At 34.2% G+C, this 12,382-nt stretch overlaps 2 protein-coding genes across 2 annotated transcripts; one reads left to right on the forward strand and one right to left on the reverse strand.

The window, feature by feature from the left end:
- Positions 1 to 1,168: 1,168 nt before the first annotated feature.
- Positions 1,169 to 8,681, reverse strand: get1 (guided entry of tail-anchored proteins factor 1). The gene is made up of 5 exons (XM_056473453.1): positions 8,377 to 8,681; positions 6,880 to 7,045; positions 4,037 to 4,104; positions 1,704 to 1,818; positions 1,169 to 1,606 (listed from the first exon to the last, which is right to left on the reverse strand). Exons 1-5 carry the CDS (start codon positions 8,464 to 8,466, stop codon positions 1,533 to 1,535), a joined length of 513 nt encoding a protein of 170 aa, XP_056329428.1. The 5' UTR covers positions 8,467 to 8,681; the 3' UTR covers positions 1,169 to 1,532.
- A 236-nt stretch (positions 8,682 to 8,917) lies between these two features.
- hmgn1a (high mobility group nucleosome binding domain 1a) lies at positions 8,918 to 12,012 on the forward strand. Its single transcript, XM_056473454.1, has 6 exons — positions 8,918 to 9,110; positions 10,342 to 10,368; positions 10,470 to 10,499; positions 10,584 to 10,619; positions 10,709 to 10,837; positions 11,013 to 12,012. The coding sequence occupies exons 1-6, from the start codon at positions 9,093 to 9,095 to the stop codon at positions 11,049 to 11,051; spliced, it is 279 nt and encodes a 92-aa protein (XP_056329429.1). The 5' UTR covers positions 8,918 to 9,092; the 3' UTR covers positions 11,052 to 12,012.
- The last annotated feature ends 370 nt before the right edge of the window (positions 12,013 to 12,382 follow it).

The following is a 12,382-nucleotide window of genomic DNA, read 5'->3' on the forward strand; positions in this document are numbered from 1 at the left end:
TTAAGCAGACAGTCAACTAATACTCAAATGAACTATCAAAATAAAGTTATACCCCTTTCTCTACTCTGCTTTTTAAATGAAAACTTAATGCATTTAATGAAGACATAAGAATTACGTTAATATTAGGTTAGATTTAGGTTGTGATGTCAGGTGACCGAAATTCAACGTCTAGCCAGCGTCAAAGGAAAATGTTATTTTGAAGAAAATATTTGTAAAACGTTGTTATTTTGAACAACGTCAAATGATATCAATATTTTGTTGATTTTAGATTGTGTTAGAAAGTGACCAAAATACAACGTTGAGCCAACATCTTAAACCAACAGCATATTGACATCAAATACTGACATTTATTCATCAAGTATGGCAACCAAAATTCAACATCTGATAGACGTCATAGTGGTAATGTCCACACAACATCAAGCTGCAACATCATTAGACGTTAATACTTGGTTGATTTTAGGTTGGATGCTGGACATTATTGACATCAGCCTGACGTTGGGTTCTGACGACAACCCGATTTTCATTTCCAAACAAAATGCAGTGTCCCCACAATGTTGAGGTACGTCAATCTGACGTCATGTTGATGTCTTGTGCCTTAAGGCCATTGTTTAAGGCCATTTCGGTCATCATACAGTAAACATCACTCATCTTCTCAACAGTGACATGCATGAATAGTGTCTGGGTCAATGAGTGTAAAGATTTTGGACATCTTCCGGGACAATTTTAATGTTTTGAAACAGTTTGCTGCAATTATAAATCGCCCATGTCTTGAGGTAGTTCATCATGCGATTTGATTGGACAGGAATTACAGGACTGATTTTTCTAATCCCCATAGACAAGAAATAATAAAGTAGTGACTGCAGGTTCAAGTAGAGTTAAAGTACCGATACAGCACTAAAAATGTTCTCACGGGAAAGTAAAAGTACACATTTTAAAACTACTTAGTGAATTACAATTTCTGAGAAAAACTACTTAATTACAGTAGTTTGAGTATTTGCAATTTGTTACTTTACACCACTGTATAAGAGTAATCATCCAGGGATTTCCAAAGACTTCTTTGGTACTGTAAAAGAAAAAAAAAAAACGGCAAAACTCTGTATGTAATTTTTCACGCACATATTTATTGATGTATAGACATTGTTCTTCAAAAAACAAAATCAATAAATAGATTTGTAACAAAAAATAAACACCAAAACAACCCCAAATACACATTTATGGTACAATTAATAAATAACAAAACGTTTTGCTGGTCACAAAATAAAATGACATTATTAAGATTCAATCACTTTTCTGTGATTTGATAGGAATGCGTGTTATTATTTTTCTTTACTTTAGTAAGCTAGTAAATAATGATATTTAAATGCCATTAATCTAAACTGAAGACTAAAAACACAAGACATGAACCATTGAACGGAACAGTAAATGACTTTCTTTTTCTTTTTTTAAAACAACTCACTGAGTTTAGACCATTCATGAGCATATGTTGTCGTATGGAAAATCCAAGCATGGTGCATTCATGTTGACAGTTGCGTTTAACTGACAGCTTGTAGAATGAGGGCCACCACCTTGTTACATACAACAAGCCAGCATGTGATTCCAACACCACCTGAAATAAAAGCAGCAAACGGTGATGTATAAAACTTAATATATTATGAAATCAGTTTCTTCCCATAAAACACCAGTAGGGACAGACTGAGACATACCTGCAACTCCAGAAGGAAAGGCTACTAGTCTCTCCAATGGAGCGATCCATTTACTGGGTACCACTGTGACGGGGTCTGCATAATACTTCAGTATGAGCGAGATCATGAGGGCCGCCTAACAACACACAACACAGCATGCCGACATTATGAGAGAAACTTAATAGGGGATGCATTTTTGCAGGGGTGGAGTTAACCAATAAGTAAGGTAAGTGGCCACCTAAGGGCCCTCCCTGAGATACGAAGGCCACTATTAATACCTATAAATTACAACATAGTTTAACATAGTTTATCAGTTTTTGTATGTTGAGAATCTAACAAATACAATTAACATAATTACTAAGTCTATAATTTATTACTTTTACTTCAGAAAATAAAGATCTGTTCTAAGAAAAAGACTGTAAAAAATTAAATAAATAATAATAATAATAAATAAAAATACAAAGGGTTCAAATTAGTCAGGTCTCATGGCGGGAATTGCTATATGTGGAGCATAAGTCACTTATATTAACCATGTAAGCTAAACGAGAGATAATAGACAAATAAAAACAACATTTTGGAAGTGTTTCTTAAATGAAATGTATCTAAAAACTCTTCATATTTGATATGGCTCTTAATGTTCATGAAATATGATACACAACAGGAGATTTTGGTCTTGAAGCCAAGAATACCTAAATATAAACAACCTTAATGTAAGGGATCCATGTAAAATATGAATGCTATAAACAGGTCTAATGAGACACTTAATTTGATAAATTGCATTATTTCTAACTGCATTATTGATTTTTTTCATTATTGTTCATTACGATAGTATATTTATTAATTTACTTAATTTTTTTTTTGCATTTTACCTTTTTTGCATTCATGTTTTAATCTCTTTCCAATCTATTTTTTAATTGTTCATTTAATATTTTGGATATTTGAATGAATTTTATTATTTATATATTTTTTTTTTTTACATATTTTTATGCATTTCTCCAAATTTTCACAATACTCATGGTGTTTCCTGGTGAGGAATATAAGGAGAAAATAAGGCATTAGATGCAGTTACTGACATTTATGTGGGCAAAAAGTCATAATAGACAACTCGGGTCAATTCATTCAATCTCATTGCTTCTGATTTTTGATGATCAAATTGAACCATGTACTAAATAAGCAAAAATGAAGAATAAGCAAAACTCATATTTAGATAAACATTATAGCATTTGTGTTTTAAGTCAACATGTGTGTTCAGTGAATAGTGTTGATCTTTCTTATGCAATATTCTTCAAACAACCAAGAATGTCAACCAGAACTAAACTGTTTGTTTGAGTCGCACCCTCTACTGTAGAGATATGAATTTACATTTCCTTCAGCCTGAGGCTTTTTATACTTATGGTGTGAAATCGTTCTTATACTTGTATAAGAATGAAGTTTTACTAATTTACTGCTTATTAAAGGTTAGTAAGGTTTAGGGTTTAGGAATTGGTAAGATTAGAGATGTGGAATAGGATCAAACATTATAAGTTTGTTTATACTAAACAGGAAATATCTTAACCATAAGCAAGTAATAGGCCAATTAGTTAATAGTAAGAATTGATACCTAAAAATGCTGCATAACAATTTTTGACTACTAAATCATAGAAATACTATAATATGTTTGCAGATATTTAAGAAACATGCAAGTAACCATATTGGGTTATCTGAAAAGTTATTCTCTTTTGAAAATGTCTTTGTTTTGGTCTCTATAACCAGCCCACTGCAAGTTTACCAAATCATATTTCAGCACAATGGGTTGCCTTGGTGGAAAACGCAGGGTATTTCATTTCAGTCTTGTGGCTGTAGCTGAAAACACGACCTCTGAAGGACAGCAGCAGCCTTCGAAATGAGTTATAAAAACAACACGAGGTGGTTTTTAATTAGCAAAATGTGTAAATATTACAAACATAAACATAAGCTGAGCAGCTTACATTGTAACACCATGACCCAACAACACGCAACGCACAATATTCCAGTGACAAGCAATTTGGCTACATGCACAAAATTCAACATGACAGAAACATTTAAATACAGCCATTCAGACATTTGGTGCACTGCGCTCCAATAAAATATTAAGGCTTATAATCTAATCAATATATATTATCCCTCTTTTACATTATTAAACTAAAATGCTGAGTGACTGACATTCGTTGGTTAACCCAATAATCAGCAGAGAAAGAGCATATAGAAGATTGTGTACTACAGATTTTTCGGCAATGGTTTGATCACACCGAGGCCTTACAAACTTGGGTATAAATATGATTAAATAAGCTTAAACTGAAGTGTCAGTATGGAAATAAAAAGGGTTTCTCACTTACCTGAAGAATGTAAAATACAATATTTACAATCCACTTCATTTTTGCTTGCTGTGCGGTTCTGGATTTAACTGTAAAATAACAAAAAATATCAAAAAAGGTTCCTATTTAAAATATATATATATATTATTTTATATATAAAACTATGGTTTCACAATGCCAGCTCCCCTGGCTATTCCAAGTTGAAATAGGAGCCATTTAAAACCTTTTGTAAAGCTTGCTTTAGATATAATACATAAAATTAAATATAAATATACATTAAATAAAAAACATAGTTTGGGCATTTAAAAAAAAAGTGTTTTGTTATTAATATAACTTCCTTACCACAACATCACTATTTAATAAGCCTTAGAGCAGCAGTTTTCTAACCTGTCTTAGAAACCTCTTAGCACTGGAAGTCTTGTTGGGTCTACCTGATTCAACTCACCAGCCCAATAGTAGACTTGAGCTGGGTGAGCACTGATAAGGAAAATGACTAAATATGCAGCCCAGAAGGCCTAAGGATAATGCATAGGGATTACAGCAGTGGATCTTTATGTGATATTCAGAATAATCATGAAAAATAAATCATGAAAAGTAAAGTTTCTAGTCAGTCTGAACAGAACCAATGGGAAATAAAGACTCCGCTATACTTCAAACTAAGTTCTTTTTTATTCTTCATTTGAGGTGAAAAACTATTTCTTAAAGGCTGAGAGATGGTATACTGTGTTAAAACACTCTAACACCCCTGTGCTGCAGGAGGCAGGGTTTTAAATGAGTTGCCCTGCTTGAGTGTACTGCTAAACACAACAACAATGGCCTCTGAGAGAGAAGAATCATTTCATAAATATCTGACAAACAGCCTTCTCCACAAGAAGCATGCGGCTCATCACATTGCTTTATATTTTCCATGGACAGACATGAATTGAACAATGTTTAGAACTTTATCAGATGTGGCGCGATGCGGTTGTGCTTTTCAACTGGTGTGTGAATCCCTCAGAATCTTTCTGTGAGTAATAGTACAGGTGTCAATACATCTGTACCAACTCTACTACTCGACCCTCCAGTGTATTCATGTTGCTATCTTGGCGTTGTTGGTGTTGTTATTTTTCTCCTGTCTGATTCTGAACTCTGTAGATACGAAGCACGTCTAAGGCGGCAGAGTTCTAGAACGCAGCCACTGATTGCATAGTCGTCACTGAACAATGGTAGCTCAAAGGTGTTTAGGACAAACACAAACTCTTAGTTTGCTTTGGTGGACTGTCTCGAATTACTGAATCAAACTCAAAAAGAACTTCCTTTTGGCCAGATTTTGCTCAAAATTATGCAATTTTAGTAACACTGTTACAGAAAAATAAGGCCATTTTAAAATGCATTTGAGTGGATGCTTTACGAAGTCGTACCGACATTTTTTCGTTTTGACACACACAAGTGTTTTTGGAGCTTTGTATGCAGGGTCCTTACACATTTTTCAAAGTCAAATTTAAGCACAAGTGCATATTTACATACATACTGTACTTCATACTACATTATATCAGATGCTATTTGTTAAAGTATTCTGTACAGTATTCTTCTAAGCAAAAATTTTAAAGACGTGTTTGCCCCAAGCCCAAACACATACATTCATTTACTTTGTTTAAATGTAATTTACTCACATCTTACATGTAAATAAAAATACATCCAGATGAGGCAAGAAGCATATGCATTGCACCAGAGCTTTCATTTGATGCTAAAGCAAAAAATATATTTTTAACTTAAATAGTTATTTATTATTACCATTTAGTAACTAATTTATATGAAAGCAACAGAATTGCATTTTCAAGCGGTTCCAAGCACTTTATTCAAAATCCAAGCACTTTCAAAAATTATATTTATTATTTATTAACACTTTTCATTGATATTATATTGATATAGTATACTTTAACATATTTCTGTTATGCTAGTAACAAGTACATTTACATCTTTTTGATCATAAGATATAGTAAAAAGTCAATCATGTTTGCTTATAATATCGTACAAGTGTGGCTAAACATTGCATGTGACATTTGATGTGCTTTATGTATGTGGATAGAATCGATCAATGTTTATATGAGAATAAAACACTAAATTAAATCTTCTCGTTGTATAAAGTGGCCATGCCTCTTTTTCATTTGTATTACTTTTACAGTAGAAGGACAAATATCTCTCAGGTTTGTTTGGAAGATGAACAAAAGCCTTATGAGTTTGAAACATCATAAGGACAAGCATGAACCATGACCGTTTTAAATGATGGGTAAACGAAGTTTCATCAATTTTACCCACAATAAACTGACTATGCAGGTCATGAAGGACAGCAACAGGCAGCAGCTAAGCCATTTGTCTTTCTTCATGAACACTAAAGCCGTTATCTGAAACCCACCTGCCATTTTCCACACTTGGGCTGAGACTTCTGAATTCTCCAGGGCAAAGTGAAAAACTTTTGGTTTCTTAGTTGTTTCCACCCCACTTTAAAGTGGACAAAGGTACATTTTCAAAGCTTTGATGCTATTTTGACTTTCATCTGCTTCTAGTTAGGTGTTATGTTGGCTGTAAACATCTTGACACATACCCTTCGCTCATTGCTTTATCTGGAATCAATATTATATATGTTGCTACACATTTTGGCTGCTTTAGTTTGTGAGGTTTTTTATTGCTAAACTTGTTACAACTTCCTGCCCAGGGACTACAGATGTAAATTAGCTTTATAGCTAACTCTAGCACAACATTTCATGTTGTACATTGTCCCTGTATAAATAAATAAATTAAATAAATAAATCATTACAGCTTTTCACCTGATCCACCACCTTGCTGCGCATGTAATGTGCAAAATAAGAACATGTTTTATTTACCAAGAGTTTTGAGTTGATCAGTCATCTTGTTGATCTTGCGTTCCAGTCTAGCGTATCTGGCAAACTCGTCCATCATGCTGATGGTTGACAGTTCCATCTTCATGTTCTGGATCTCAGTCCTCATCTCCATCTCCTGATCTGCATCTTTATGGAAGATCTTTGACAACTATGAGAACAAACACACAAATAAAGAATTTTAATATGCATGCATGTGTGTTTATTATATATTAGGCATGGGACGATAACCGTTAAAGGTATAACGCGGCTTGGAAAAGTCAAGGTCTTAAAACTGAAAAAAATGATCTGTTATACCCAGGGGCGTAGCAACTTGGGGGGGGGGGGGGGGGGGGGGGGGCAGGTCATTTTAGAAACAGGTCATTAATAATTATATGAACATATGATCTCATACAGCCATCCCCTCACTTTTAAAATGTCCGCTACGTCCCTGGTTATACCGTTCCTAAGGTATGTGTACAATTTTTTATTCACGTTTTTGTTTTGTTTTTTTATGACAACAGTATTTCCAGCAGAAAAGATACCCAAAGATGCTGTTTTAAATTGTTTTAAAAAATCTGTGTTTTTGAAACAAATGAAGACAGCAGTAATCATTGATCCATTTGAATTACTTAGCCAGACAAGTTTACTGTTCCAAAATATTACTGTTCCTCAAAATAAAATATACTGTTTAATGGAGGAAAAAGTTTTTGTTTTCTCCCCAGACATTTAAAAAGAATATATTTTAGAGCACTCACAATACTGTCAAACTGATATTTTTATCCAAGGTTATCACACCATCAGAAACTTACACTGGCCCATGCCTATATATATATATATATATATATATATATATATATATATATATATATATATATATATATATATCCTAGCTTTTACATTTAATGTCCCAAAAAAGTAATCAAAAAGAATCAGTAACGTTTAATCAAATTTTGCTTCATAATTCCTCCATAGCAACAGTACTTCGGATTTCGTTATTACTATTTATTATTATTATAATAATCTAGACATGTAACCAACCATGTTCACAACACATTTAGAATGTTTCAGAGTATGGCTTTGTGTTAAAACTGTGTGATGTATATTTAAGACACACAGTGTGGATATATATTCAAGTATCATGTACACGAAATAGAATGTAATATGAATACACAGCAGTTCAGAAACATATAAGCAAGCGTTGTTATTAATTAATTGTGCTGTTTTTAAATGATTTGTCAAAGCAATAATACCTCATATAAAACGCTTGCTTGGTAGAACGTCTGAATGTAATTTATTTGTGATTTAGAACAAAGCAAAATGAAGATACTGTGCTTGTTTAACAGGGCAGCTTTTGTTTGCTGTGCCTACAAGAAGCTCCGGTAGGGGTAGCAGACATGCTGTATCACTGCATTGTGGCGTCACGTTACAACGAAAACACGTTTTAAATAAAACATGTATGTGCTTAAGCGTCCCTGAAACTCGTTTCAATTGAGTACTTACAAATGAAGAAATGGATGGCAGGAATGTTTTGACGAGGTTGCACAGAAACACAGAGCTCAGTACAAGAAACCAGTTAAACCCGGCAGCCATTTTCTTTTCATCAGCCAGATCCACCCCCAATTACTCAAACGGACTATAGCCCTGTTTTAAAGTGGTTCCTTGGATTACACGGTTTTTGTTCAATGATGTTGCCTAAAAACATGCAATTGCATTCAAATGTGTTTAAAAACAACATGTTTGTGAGACAAAAAGTATTGTTTTCGCGTCAGCTGCGAATTTCTTTAAATGCATTTAAATCGGTTGCAATGTGTGAATAAGTACTCAAAACTTCCGCTGTTAAACGATATATTTATAAGCGTACATACACAAAAATTATTAAGAGTGGCGCCTAAAGAATATACAAGCAAATCTGTGATTGGCACCTCAACCTATCCAAACAGGTACTTTGCTTTGGTTTGAAATGTGGTTGCCAGGACGTTTCAGCCAATCGTCGCTCAGAAGGGGCGGAGCGTAGCCTGCATCAGGTTAGTGCTATAATGAAAAGAATATAGAAAGGGGAGATCCAATCCGGTTTCAGCTAGTTTCCGTTCCGATAGAACATTTAAGCTTGCTTCAGTGTTTCCTAGACCTGTTTTTACTCTTTACTAATCGGTGTCGAAGCTGCTGTAATTTATTTTCCTATTTTTGTTCTAAAAGCCTACAAGCTTTAAGCAGCCATGCCTAAAAGGAGCAAAGTAAGTACAGACATACTCGATGTTTTATACTGTTTTGTAATTTTGGTTTTATTGGCATGCGATAATTCAACATGTATGTCTTTATGGAGCTTTATCTAAAGTTATTCGAGTGTTTACTGCATTGGTGCATGCGTTAATTCGTAATCTAGGGCATGTGAGTCGGTGGCATGAATCTGGCGCCTTTTTACTTAGAGCTGAGCAATGGTTCTGTCGACTGTGTGTGGACATTTAAAGAATACACGACGCAAGCAGATTTCCTTGCTTTAATTTTATATCAAAATCGTGTTTAGAATACGCAAAGTAATGCTCAAACAAAGGGGTGTAACCTCGTAACGTTTGGGCATGTTATTCAAGTGTTTTCTAATTAAACTACTATGTTTTATGTCCTTTTGACTATATGCACGCGAATTTATAAAAGTTGTAAGTCTAAAGGTATTATGTGGGATTATTAAGACCTTGTTGTGTAACTGTAAATACATGTGTAGTGGCGTGTTGTGTACTCCATATGGCTTTCGAGTAGGACACATACACACCAACGTTATAGCCTTGAGCGTCATGGCTGCCTTTGAATTTAGCCATATTTAAATAACCAGAGAATAAATCTTCCGGGGTAACAAGATCATTAGTAATTTTTAACATGCGCATACCACCTGAATGTTTTCTCACTTGACCTTTGAAATGGACTTTGTAAAGTGGTTTAAGAAAGTTCACCTACTTTTTCGCGAATTTAACTAAGTGCTAAATGTAATAACCATCCGTTTTCATTTTCAGCAAGGAAAACTTAATTCACGTTCACAATATTGAACGAAATGTATCTATGTTTAGTGTATTTACTCGTCGAAATGAACGAGTTTGGTCGGTAGAGGCGGAGCTACTGTTCCCCTCCTCCCTCTGAACTACTTCAGTGTGGAATTTTTTTTTTTCCTTTTCGGTAACGTCGCAATTACCTCAGAACTACTGTAAATAAACTAGTGTCAGCGGCATACTATCGCAATATGATTTACTTCGTTTATTTCCTTCGTTTATTCGTTTATATTTGTTCTAATGCAATAAATTATTAGGACGTATAACGTCCTACAAGACCCAGATTCCTCCAACCCTCCCCCACAGTGACTTTCAGATTACATAATTGGCCATAAGTTTTTAGGGGGGTGTTTGGGGGTACAAAACCTCCCCCCTCAGTCAACCATCTATTTACACACACTAACCACTTCTGTTTCTTCTGGTACAGGCTAACAATGACACTGAAGCAGCTGGGGTAAGTTTGTCTTTTTCACTGTGGCATTTAACACATTATTGAACACAACTGTTACATGTTTGTTTAGTTTTCTAAACTTCTTGTTTTCTTCAAATAAACAGCCAAAGAGACGGTCAGAGAGACTTCAGGGTGTAAGTTGGTTTTGTCAGACTCACTAATTTCATCGTTAGTGACAATTTTATCATGTGCCTGGCTAACGCATGGTTCTTTTCTAGAAACCCCAAACGCCAAAGTCTGAGCCCAAGCCAAAGGTAAATGAAAGGAAATAAGCTTTATTACAGTTAATAATACATTTTTAATCGATGGCTTAATGGTTTGTGTTTTTTCTGGAACGTTACAGAAAGCACCTGCACGAGGAAAGAAGGCCAAGGAAGTAGAAAAGGCCAAACCAGAGGAGAAGAAAGAGGACGCAAAGCCAGAGGCTGAGGAGAAAACTCCAGCAGAGAACGGAGACACCAAAGCTGATGAAGTAAGTCATTCTCTAATTACATTAGAATAATTAATATATACTGCTTGGGTATGCTATTGAGCTCTGTGTCTTACTTAGTACAGAGTGCTGGGGAAAATGTGTGTAATTTTGGGATTTTGTTGCCAAGTCTGTTGAAAGCAAGTATTTTATAATTTATTTACTTTTGTTTTTACAGAACAATGGAGAGGCAGGTGACGACGAAAAAGCTGAATAACGTTAATATCATTTCACCAGAGCTCCCATACCTCTTTTCTTGTACAATACAGAGGAATATTTTTATTGACTATTTTCTAAAAAAAAAAGTTTTTGTTTTGTTTTAGTAGTTTAAAAATTAGAAGCTCATTTTATAGACTATGTTCAAGAGAAAAGCCTTAGAAGAGAGATTCCATCTTTTCCCACTCCAGTTTTTCCTGAAGAAGAATTGCAATCATGAAACAACTAATGACTTCCCTTTAATTTTTTTATTTTTGTGTCTGTTTTGGGAGAGGAATGGAACCGGTTGCGACACAATGTGATTTGTGCCATTTTTAAACCTTTTAAAAATGAAATTTCTTAAGTCATTCAATTGAAACTGGGAGCGTTTGCCTGAGACACTAACATTCCATAGGCAATATGAGGGACACCTGTATGTAGCCTGTATTGTTTTGGAAGGGGTTCTGTAAGAAAATGCTTTTGTTTTGTTTTTAGGGGGGATGGGACTGATTGTAAGCTGTATTCTATAAATTGAAACCTCTTTATTCAAACCGTTTTATGAATCAACAGCTTTTGATTAATGATCCTGCTCGCTAGTACTGGAACACTCATCTGACGTGTGATTTTTACTTTTGTCTGTGTGGTGATAGCATTGCAATAACGTTGTATAGCTGCTGTGAAAAGGTTTTCATGATTTCTATATGCAGTATGTGATGGTACTTTTAAGAGGATGAAAAATGGAATTGTGTGTGTTAGCAAAGCTAATGACAGAGCTGTGTTACAGTGTTAAACATGCAGGTTGTAGCTGACATTATACAAAAAAATTACTGTAATTTCATTCTTGTGAACATGCCAGCAGTAGCTAAGTCACTCAAGGTTTTTAGGTTAAAAGTACATGTGTACAGTTTTCTTCCCATTTTTATGTAGTTCTATCTGTAATGATTGGTTGACATGCAAATAAAATGGTTGTAATTTCACCTAAATTTTTGCCCATGTTTTTTTCCTGTGGCTAAATGGAGCACAAATTATGTAACAGTGAAAGTGATCACTACAAAAGTCAGTGGTTGAGTAATAATGATAATGAAAAATACATTAAATAAAAGAATGCCATGCACTGTGAAATTGATATTACATTTTCTTTACAATATATATATGTAGTCATTGGATAAATTTTATATATATATATATATATTTTTTTTTTTTTTCTAACAGGCAGCATTTTAATAGACCATAATATGGCAAAACAATGCTGTTTTTTTTTGTCCACTGAGTCTTAAAGTATTAAGTTGCTAAGTTAATTAGAGAAATTTAAGGCCCTTAAAGTCTTAAATGCTGTCACAAGTTATTAAATTT

This window comes from Danio aesculapii, chromosome 15 (genome assembly GCF_903798145.1).
Source record: "Danio aesculapii chromosome 15, fDanAes4.1, whole genome shotgun sequence".
NCBI lineage: Eukaryota > Metazoa > Chordata > Actinopteri > Cypriniformes > Danionidae > Danio > Danio aesculapii.

What these genes read in the sequence shown, in the direction of transcription:
- get1 (XM_056473453.1), bottom strand. Translation starts at nt 8,466, where the DNA reads ATGGCTGCCGGGTTTAACTGGTTTCTTGTACTGAGCTCTGTGTTTCTG. An exon ending in TGCCATCCATTTCTTCATTT is followed by an intron (nt 7,046 to 8,376) that starts GTAAGTACTCAA and finishes TTGTTCTCATAG; the next exon opens with TTGTCAAAGATCTTCCATAA. An exon ending in CTTTCCTTCTGGAGTTGCAG is followed by an intron (nt 1,607 to 1,703) that starts GTATGTCTCAGT and finishes CTTTTATTTCAG; the next exon opens with GTGGTGTTGGAATCACATGC.
- hmgn1a (XM_056473454.1), top strand. An exon ending in AGTCTGAGCCCAAGCCAAAG is followed by an intron (nt 10,620 to 10,708) that starts GTAAATGAAAGG and finishes GGAACGTTACAG; the next exon opens with AAAGCACCTGCACGAGGAAA. An exon ending in GAGACACCAAAGCTGATGAA is followed by an intron (nt 10,838 to 11,012) that starts GTAAGTCATTCT and finishes TTGTTTTTACAG; the next exon opens with AACAATGGAGAGGCAGGTGA.